The 11,417-nt window shown below is 29.3% G+C and overlaps 1 protein-coding gene across 1 annotated transcript; it reads left to right on the top strand.

The window, feature by feature from the left end:
• Positions 1-9,398: 9,398 nt before the first annotated feature.
• F5B22DRAFT_647278 (phosphopyruvate hydratase) lies at positions 9,399-10,767 on the top strand (the record flags this gene model as incomplete). The annotated part of the gene is made up of 2 exons (XM_047978848.1): positions 9,399-9,522; positions 9,575-10,767. 2 exons carry the CDS (start codon positions 9,399-9,401, stop codon positions 10,765-10,767), a joined length of 1,317 nt encoding a protein of 438 aa, XP_047830103.1.
• Positions 10,768-11,417: the final 650 nt, after the last annotated feature.

Here is an 11,417-nt window from a genome sequence, read left to right as displayed (position 1 = left end):
CCAGGTTCTTTGCTGGCCGCATCGGAGGTCTCTTATGGTATCGACGTGATTGGTTCACTACCATACCGGGATTGGGGGGGTAGGGAATAGAATTGTAGCTAGTATTTTTCCAGGTGAAAATAGTATTCGTAGGAAAGACACGCAACTTTTAATTAGATTATAAGCCTATTAGTTAAGAAATAATTTTTTAATTTAAAGATAATCTTTTATTAAAAGTAGTTTCTACTTTGAAAATGATTTGAAAATGGTATGCCAATAAGCTATACAGAATTAGGGCTACAGGAATAGCAATAGCGCTATAGGGGCTACAGGTCTCTAGGGGGGCCACCTACTGCCCCTATAGCCACTGCAGCCCTTCGCAGTATAAACCTAGCCATATAGGGCCAATCCAATCCATCGTCAACTTTAAGGATAATCGCTACAAGGATCAATCCAATCCACCACCTATTATGTTTCGCAGCGGTTAACCGTGCCACGCCCCACCCTTTTTCCGGCTTTGCAACAGCACACCTACTAAAGTAGGTGCTAAACACCAATTTAACCACATTACTAAAATAACCACTTTTTCAACCCTTTCAACCTTTAATATTAAAAAAACACCTATACGATTGATTTTTAAACTTTAAAATGGAGCTTAACGTTTAAAAGGCACTCGATTACTTAAAGGACTTTCCATTTACGAAAATAATAACGGTTGCGCGGTTTTTTAGCTTAACGTATACAATCCTTCGGAATTGCCTTATAGGTTGCAGCGGACTTAATTAACCATTACCTTTTAACCTAAAGTTAAAACCTATTAAAGAAGAAGCTATTTATAACTATATTAATTACCTTAATTAAATAAACCTAGCTATATAGGTTAAATTTATTAATAATATTATTAATTATATTTTAAAAGCGAAGTCTTATCTATTAAACTTTACCCCACCTATTATTAATAAGGTTTAGGTATTACAATTTATTTAATAGTACGGATACCTTTAAAGGTTATAGAAAAAACTTAATAAAAACTATAGCAAAGTTGAAAATATTAAAGCTATAAATAAATATTTTTAAAAGCTAAAAGAATTATTAATAAATAAAGGTATTATAATAAAGGATATATAAAATATAAATAAAATTAATTTTTAAATTAATATAATTAATAATATATTTATTATAATTAAGTAAGCTTAAGCTTATTACTTTACTTTACTTAAAAATAAAAAGTTAATTACTTTTATTAAGGCTATTTTTATTATTAAAAAATTTATACCTAGCTTTTTTATATTAATAGGTTAAATTTATATAGCTTAATAATATAAAACCCTTAAAATATTAAATTTAATAGCTATTATAATTAGCTTAATAAGCTATTTAAATAATTAATTAAGCTTTAAATAGCTTTATTACTTTAAAAAACATATTGCACCATTATAAATAAATCGAAAATAGCTATTTATATTGGATAGCTATAAATCCTATTATATAAAGGAATTTATTACTTTTTATAATAATTATAATATTATCCCCTTTAAATTATTACTTTATTTAACCTATATACTTTAATTGTTAAATATAGCTATTTTTTAACCCTTAAAGCACTACTGTGACGAACATGTTAAACATGTACTGTGCTGGAATATTGTGCGTACTATAGAAGGACATTATAAAGATACGTAAAATATATGCCAATAAGGTTATATGACCCATAATAGCTATTAGTACGTATATATCTTTATATACGTTTATATTTTAATTTTATCTTTCTTTTCTTTTTTTTTTAGCTTAGAATCTTTATTTATAATATTAATATAGCTATGTCTTAAACCCCTAATTATAATATTATTCTAAGCTCCTCCTTTTCGTTAACGAATATTATATAAGTATATTACCTATATCTAATTATTATTATTTATAATTTATAAATTAAACCTTTCCCCTTTTATTATTATATTCCGTACCTGACGATAAATAAGTATAACTTTACAATAAATCTAATTAATAAAATTAAACCTTATACCCTTTAAAATTAAAAAGACCTTAATTAAAATAAATAACCTAAAATAATTTTAACAATTATTATTATATATTATACTTAACGTTCCTATAATTAGTAAATAATTAACCTAGAACCCTATTCCTTTTATTAAAGAAGAAGAGATTAATATTAAATCCAAAAATAGCTTTTAAGACTTCTTAAACCTTAAACCGGAAAATATAACGCTTTTACTATTAAACCTTAATTTAAATAAAGGATTAATAGAACTACCCTAATTAGTAAATAAGATGAGCGTTATTAATTAAGCTGCCTTAATCTAATAGCTATAAAAATAAATTACCGCCCTTTAAGCCTAAATAGAGAGAGGTAGCCTAACCCCAGTACTATAAAAAAGTATAGTTAAAAGTACTTTTAGTAAAGTTAACTTTAAATTAATTAATATAGCTATATAAGCTGTTTTTAAAACAATTAGCCCTATAGGTAACTTTATTGGCTTAAATTTAAAATATACGGAAAAGGCTAAAACTTATAGAGCTAATTTGGGCACCTTCTTTAAAAATAAAGATTTATTTAATAACTAGTTAGGAAAGCTAACTAATAAATTTAAAAAAGATATAATAATATATTTTATTAAAAAGAGTTAAATATATTATATTATATCCCTTTTAAAGGAGGATATTAAAAAAGTGGTTAAGATTTATTTCTGTTTTATTATTTAATTATGTAATAGTTTAACTAAAATAGTATAAACATTGGAAATAATTTATTATAACCTAAATTAAGCTATCTAGGTATAAAATGCCTTAAATAAGTTCTACTTTAAATTAGGTTCCAATATTTATTAATTTATTTTTTAATTTAATAATTTAGCATTAAAGTTAAAGTTGCTTAAATTTAAATAGTTTTAATTCTTATAAAAATATATTAGCTTTAACTTTAAAACTAAAGTATTTAAAATTAATATTAATCTATTAATACTATATAAACACTTTTATAATAAGGTAATAAAGGTAATATATAACTATAATTATTATTATAATTATTAAAAAAAAAGATAAGCTATTAGCTTTATTAACTATAACTTTAATAATAAAAAGAATATAAATAAAAGGAATATTATAATAAAGCTTAAAGGGATAAAGCTTTTAAAGAAAAAGAAAAAGACCTATTAGGAAAATGATACTTATTTTAACTATAGTAAAATAAAATACCGTATTATAAATTGCCCCGGAAAAAGTAAAAATATAGCTTAAATATAAAATAAGGAAAGTAAAGAAAAGCTTGCTAACTTTTTTTTTACTAAATTTAAATTAAAAAACTAGCTAAATTATTAAAAAACTTTTTAACAATTTATAAACTATCCTTAACCTATATAAAAAGTAGTCGAAATATTATTCGATTTATATACCCTATTTAAATATAAATAAATAATCTTGGAATAAAAGCTATTATGCTATATAATATTAAAGCTTAAGTATATTTAATAATTAGCTATAAATTAGCTTATTATATTAGCTGCTAATTAAAGGCTAGGTTAACTACCTTAAAACAACTATAATAATTAAATAATTATTAAGGATAATTTATTAATATAGTTAATTAACACTTTACTATTACTTTAAAAGTAAACGGATAAAGGTTTAAAGATTAAACCTTTTAGGTTATTAATATTAAATATAACGTTATAATTAGTTTAAAATAGCTAGCTAAAAATAAGGTTACTTTAAACTATACCTATTAGATATTATATTAGTTAAAAGATTTATTCCCCCTTACCCTATTCTTACCTATGATTAAAATTATATAGAAGTTTTCTAACGATCAATAAGTTAACCCCGTTATCCAATAGGACGCTAACCGGAAGGATATCGCTTTGGAAAAGAAATACACTATCTTAAAGCGGCCAGCTGTACGCTTCCAAAAAAACATCCAACCGGAAAGCCCAAAAATAAAGCAATTTTAAAATAAAAGGATCATTTAACAATTTATTAAAAAAACTAAGTCAAACCCTAAATGGAAACAATGGAAAAAAAAGGGTGCTCCTAAAGGAATTAATACTTATTAAATTTATTAAAGTGGCCTTAAAGGTAGCTATAATAATATTAAAAAAGATTTAAAAACCCTTTAATAATAAGTATATTCCTTTTTTATAAAATAAAAACCTTAAATATATTAAGCTAGTTCGTTATTTAATCCCTAAAGAGCTAGCCTATTTAAAAGGATTTTTTTTAAAAGTAAAAGTTAATAAGTTACCCCTATTATAATTAGGATATAATATAGTTCTTAAAACTATTATTAATAATCCCTTAAATAGCCCTCCTTAATATTAAACTCCGATTTAATACCTATTATTAAAAAAAGAAGTAATGGATAAATTATTAACCTATAGCTTTATTAAACCTTATATAGAAGTAAATACTTCCCCTATCCTCTTTACCCCTAAACTAAATTTAACTAAAAAACAGTTTTATATAAATTACTAATGGAAAAATAAATACTTAAAAGACTATATTGTTTTAACGTTAGATTTAAATAGTACTATATATAATAGCTAAAGGGTTAAACGTTATGCTAAGCTGGATATTATTAAAGCTTTTTATAGATTAAAGATAGCTTTAAAATTTTAATATTTAATAGCTTTTTGGATTTAATAAAGAATGTTTTAATAATTAATCCTATCCTTTAAATTAAAGATTAGGCCCGCCTAATAATAAAACTTTATTAATTCCTAACTATATAAATTATTTAACCTTTTTATTAATATTTACGCTAATAATGTTTTAATATTTATAAATAATAAAAAAGAGCATTAGGAATAATATAAAAAAGTAATGTATTACCTTTATAATATTAAGCTTTAAGGAGATATAAAAAAATCTTACTTTAATATAACCTTTATAGATTATTTAAGTATAATTTTAAAGGCTGGATAGGATATTTAAATAAACTTTAAAAAAATAAATACTATTATAAGTTAAAAATTTAAAAATTTAATTAATACTTAAACTATCCATTTATTCTTTAAGTTATATAACTTTATTTAAATATTTATATATTATATTAATAATATAGTTAAACCTTTAAACTATTTATTTAAAAAGGGTATACTATTTAAAATGGGTAATAAATAACAAAAAGCCTTTAAATTAATAAAGAAATTAGCTTACGAAATATTAATGTTAGCCTTCTTTTAATTTAATTAACCTATTAAAATTAAAACCAATGCTTTTTAAAATATTATTGGTGGAATTATTTAACAGTAATAAAAAAATAGCATTTAGAAGCTTATAGAATATTTTTTAAAGATTATATTATTAATTAAATAAGCTTATCTTATATAGAATAAAGAATTATTAGCTATAATTTAAATTATAAAGTATAATTGCTTAAAACTATTAAGTATAAAGTTTTTTATAATAATTAACTATTAAGCTTTATTATATTTTACTATTAAGAAAGTTCTTTTTATAAAATAAGTAAAATAGGTAAACTTTTTATTTAACTTTAATATTACCTTTTAATACCAGCTTAGTTAAAAAAACGTAGTAATAAATATACTGTTTTATAAAATAATTAATCTATTAACTATTAAAGCCTATAAAGTTAAAGAATATAATATAGCTCTAATCCTATTTAAAGCTTTAAAAGGGTTGGTAGCTGCTATAGAAAAGGAGGTAATAATATTATATAACTTTAACTTAATAGATTTAATCCAGTAAAAAAACGAAAAATAAGGTTTAAGATATAAAAACTATTAATTAATTATTTTAAAGTAAACCTTTAATTTAAAGGTTTATTTCCGGATAGCTTTAATTAAGGAAGCCTATTATTTAATAATTATTATTTACCTTAAGTAAAATAAATATATTAAAATAATTAAATAGGATTATTATTAGCCCTTATTAAAATAAAATATTTAAATATATATTTATAATTATTATAATTATTAATAAAATAAGATTTCTTAAAATAAAACGTTTAGATTATTATACCCATTACTAATCCCTATAGCTATTTAACATTACATTATAATTAATAAAAAGGATATACCCTTAAATAAATATAGTTATAACTATATATAAACATTTATTAATAAATTTAATTACTTATTAATTATAATACCTAGTAAAAAAAACGATATAGTAAAAGATATAATATATTAATACTATAAATATACCTACCGTTTTTTAGGTTTTTTAAAGGTATAGATTTTAAATAATATAGGACTCTTCATTTTATACTTTTTAATAAAGATTAATAAATTAACCTATATTAAATATTAATATAAGAGTACCTTTTACCCTTAAACGTAAGAAGCTATAAAGTTTATAAATTAAAAGTTAAATTAATAGTTATACTTTTATATTAATAAGTATTAAGATAATTAAAGCCCCTATTTACCTATATTAAATTTTATATATAACGCTTCTTAATATTTAACTATTAATATAGTACTATTAAAGGTTTTAATAGGAATTGATATAAAAAACCCTTTATTGCTACTTTTATTAAATATTATTAAAAAGATAATATTTAAAAAGCTAACCTAACAATTGTTATAATAAACCTATAAAGTATAAAAGGCAGCTTATAAAGTAATAAAGGCTATATAAAAAAGGTAAGAAATATAGGCAAATAAAAAGCAACGCTTAATAAACTTCCGTATAAAAGATAAGGTCTTTTTAAAAAAGAAGGGCTTTATAACTAATAGCCTAACTATTAAATTAAACTCCTAATAGGTTAAACCTTTTAAAATATTTAAAAAGAGGGGATATAGCTATATATTAAACTTTTTAAAGTTAATAAAGATAATTAACCTTTTTTATATAAATCGATTATATAAAGTAAGCGAAAACCTATTACTTTAATAAACCTAACCGCTATTAAAACCTAAAGATATTAAAGGAGAACCGGAGTAAAAAGTTAAATAGTTATTTAAGTTATAAATAATAGGGCGTAATAAAATGCTATAATATTAAATTACTTAAAAAGGTTATAACCTTAACGATACTTAGTACCCAGCAAAGAATTTTAAAAACTTATTAATTAAAATATAAAAGTTTTATAAAAAATAGCTTAATATACTAGGACTGCTTAAACAGCTAAACGAATAGATAAAAGTTATAGCAGTTAACAAATTCATTACTAACTACCCTAATAATAATATTATTATATAAAATAATAATATAATTAAAACCAAACGTTATAAGTAATTCTTTAACCTATTTTACACCTATATTTTAATTTTAATAGGGAAAAGTATAATAAATATATTAAATATATACTATACCGGAATATTATACATATTATAAAAGAACACTATAAAAATACGTAAAATATATACTAATAAGGTCACGTAACCTATAATAGCTATTAGTATATATATATCTTTACATATACTTATATTTTAATTTCATCTTTTCTTTCTTTCTTCCTTAACTTAAAATCTTTATCTATAGCATTAATATAGCTATACCTTAAACCTTTAATTATAATAACTATTATATAAAAGCCTTAAATATTATTATTTAAAATGGAATAATTAATATTATAAAGTTAAAATTCCTTAGCTATATTTAATAGGTTAAAATTTAAGCCTTTAAGCCTTTAATAATAATTAATACCTTTAAAAAAACCGGAATTCACCCTTTTAACCTTTATAAAGTGCTTTAAGTATTAAAAAAACATATCCTTTATAAGGCTACCCCTATATAATCTATAACCTTTAAATTACTATCCAGCCCTCCTATACCTACCCTTATAATTTTATAATATATTAATAAAGCTATATATTATATTATTAAAGCTTTAAAAGGAATAAAGGGCTTAGATTTTAACCTTATTAACGTTATTATTAGTTTTATTAAGGGATTTATTTTAAATACTATAAAAATAGTTTAACTTTAAACTAACCTCTTAAGGATCTAATTAACCTAATAGGTCTTTAAAGCTTATAGATCTATAAAAAATACACTGTTAAAGTTAAGGGGGGTTTTAATTATAAAAGAAGGTTACTATTTAATTAATTAATATAATAAAAACAAACTTAAAAAGGCTTAAAAGCTTGTTTAAGCTATAGAAGAACGGTTTAAAAAAGCCTTTTAATATACCTTTAAAAAAGCAGTAAAAATAATATATATTTAAAGGCTATCTAAAAGGCTATTACCTATATTAATTATCTCTAACGATAGAAAACGCCGTTTATTGTATAGATTCTAGCTATGAAGGTTAAAAAAGTGGTTATTTTAATGATGTGGTTAAATTGGTGTTTAGCACCTACTTTAGTAGGTATGCTGTTGCAAAGCCGGAAAAAGGGTGGGGCGTGGCACGGTTAGTCTTTCGTACAGCTGCCAAACTTTCAACAGGCCGATAACTTCGTAAGCCTTACAGCAATCGTTTTCTAAACCCCCCCCCCCCTCCCCTTCAAACCCGCTATGGTACCTAAGTACATACGAAGTAGTAGATAGATACCTATACTATATAGTTTTCTTCCCCTCCTATTCTCAGCTTTAGTCTGGACCCGAGACCCTTATCGATTGGGCCTGCTCTCAGCCACTGAAGGGGTAGGTACCTCGCCGTGCACGCAGACTGCACCAGAGACTGTTGTACCAGCACCCCTCATTTCCAAGTTTCAAGTCTACGGTGTTAGATACGCACATGTGTTAAATGTAGCAAAATATAGCACGATCGGACCGGACCCCGCCAAACCCAAAGCATCCGTCGTCAGGCCATGTACCAGGTATCCAACCCCACGTACCTTCCTACGCTCGCTTCCTGGCTGGCAGGTACCTGCCGTAGTGCCAATTGGTTACTTGGTGGGCTTCCGCGGCAACCTCTCTCTCTCTCTCTGCCCCGCCAGCCAAACGTACCTACCTACACAGGTAGTACCTACATATCTACAGCCTCTCTCCCTCTGTCTATCACCTAGTTTTTCCTCTCTTCCTCTCCTCCTCTTCTCCAGATCACCAGCTTCTGTATCTGCTCTCCGCGTATACTAGGATCGTCTCAACCTGTAAGCATTCCCGCTATTGCCATCTTCGTTTTCAATCTTCTCGGACTTCAAGCACACGAACATCCCCAAGCTCATCCGCCAAGCGATCAGCTCATTCTATGTCCTACCCCGCCAATCTCACACCCTCCTACACCATATATTCCTCAACAGCACTCGCTGCCGTGAGGTATATTCTGTCCACTTAGCTTGGAAAGTTACCGGGCCTTGTCTGAACTCTATTGTCTTTCTCCTTTCTCTCTCCTTTCTCACGCATCCACTTGCCCTTCTCTCCCACTTCCATCCCATCGACTTCCATTTTTCGAAATTTTGGATCACCCAGATTTTCCTCGTTTACTGCTCCTCATAAACCAACTGACAGCGAGTACCACCAGTGGCATATTATCCCGAACCTGCAAAACCCGCAACATGGCGATCAAGAAGATTCACGCCCGCTCCGTTTATGACTCCCGTGGTAACCCCACTGTGGAAGTTGACGTTGTCACCGAGACTGGACTTCACCGTGCCATTGTTCCCTCTGGTGCTTCCACTGGTGTGTAATTTCCATTTTACACGAAACGAAGTCGGCTAATTGTCCTGCGCAGGTCAGCATGAAGCTTGCGAGCTTCGTGATGGAGACAAGACCAAGTGGGGTGGCAAGGGTGTGACCAAGGCCGTTGACAATGTTAACACCATCATTGCCCCCGCAGTTATCAAGGAGAACCTCGATGTGAAGGACCAGAGCGCCGTTGACAAGTTCTTAAACGAGCTTGATGGAACCGCCAACAAGACTAAGCTTGGCGCAAATGCCATCCTTGGTGTCAGTCTAGCCATTGCTAAGGCTGGCGCTGCCGAGAAGGGTGTTCCCTTGTACGCTCACGTCTCGGACCTGGCCGGCACCAAGAAGCCATATGTCCTTCCTGTCCCTTTCCAGAACGTCCTGAACGGTGGTTCCCACGCCGGTGGCCGCCTAGCCTTCCAGGAGTTCATGATTGTTCCCTCCAGCGCTCCTTCTTTCTCAGAGGCCATGCGCCAAGGTGCTGAGGTCTATCAGAAGCTGAAGGCTCTTGCCAAGAAGAAGTATGGTCAGTCTGCTGGCAATGTCGGAGACGAGGGTGGTGTTGCCCCCGATATTCAGACTGCCGAAGAGGCCCTTGACCTGATTACCGAGGCTATTAAAGAAGCTGGCTACACTGGTAGCATGAACATCGCTATGGATGTTGCCTCCAGCGAGTTCTATAAGGCGGATGTGAAGAAATACGACCTTGACTTTAAGAACCCCGACAGTGACCCCAGCAAGTGGATCACCTACGAAGAGCTTGCTGCTCTCTATGGTGAACTGGCCAAGAAGTACCCAATTGTGAGCATCGAAGACCCCTTCGCCGAGGATGACTGGGAGGCCTGGAGCTACTTCTACAAGACCCAAAACATTCAGATCGTTGGTGATGACCTAACAGTCACCAACCCCATCCGCATCAAGAAGGCCATTGAGCTCAAGGCTGCAAATGCCTTGCTCCTCAAGGTCAACCAGATCGGAACATTGACTGAGTCCATCCAGGCTGCTAAGGATTCATATGCCGATGGCTGGGGTGTCATGGTTTCCCACCGCTCGGGTGAGACCGAAGATGTTACCATTGCCGACATCGTCGTAGGTATCCGATCTGGCCAGATCAAGACCGGTGCCCCTGCCCGTTCCGAACGCCTTGCCAAGCTTAACCAGATTCTTCGCATTGAGGAGGAGCTCGGAAGCAACGCCATCTACGCTGGTGCCAACTTCCGTACAGCTGTCAACCTATAATTGAATTTTAGAGTCCTCGGCTATTTGCATGTGGTGCGTATGATTTAATGATGATCGGGATGATTCGGGGAAATGGAAATGGTCTGGGCAAAAACGGCGATGATAGATTTCGGGGTTACTATTAAGAATATGAGATATATGACAAAATACTACGATGATGTCATGCCGTGTGATGTACACCATATCGCGTCGGCGGGAACCGCAACGTATTGCTTGTGTTAGGTAGACTAGAGATGGATACTAACTACAGTATAAACACGAAATCTTCCGTGATCGCGTCCTGATTACCGAACTTAACCTAGGTAGTAATAACTCGAAACCGGACTGCAGAGATGCCCGTACCACTACTTGCTTTGTTGTTCATGGTTGCTACCTTGGTTGAAACCTTCCAACAATGCAACTGTATTCCGTGAAAAGTCTAGCAAAGACAGCTTAGGCTCAGCTAGATACCTGACAGGTACTCACGCAAATAGGCCAACTCAGTAGATTGTATCGTCATCCGTCAGGTCAGTACTCTACAGATTCTTGAATCTTTGAAACATGATTGTGAATATTGCCGTGTTGATTTCACTACGTGGTTAGGCGACACACAGTTGTATGACTCTGTTAATTCTAGTAATGTTAACAGCCAAGCCCCTCAGACTAGTGAT

This window comes from Xylaria bambusicola (genome assembly GCF_022495145.1).
Source record: "Xylaria bambusicola strain CBS 139988 unplaced genomic scaffold F5B22scaffold_25, whole genome shotgun sequence".
NCBI classification, from domain to species: Eukaryota; Fungi; Ascomycota; class Sordariomycetes; order Xylariales; family Xylariaceae; genus Xylaria; species Xylaria bambusicola.
This window is presented reverse-complemented; position numbering and strand designations above follow the sequence as displayed.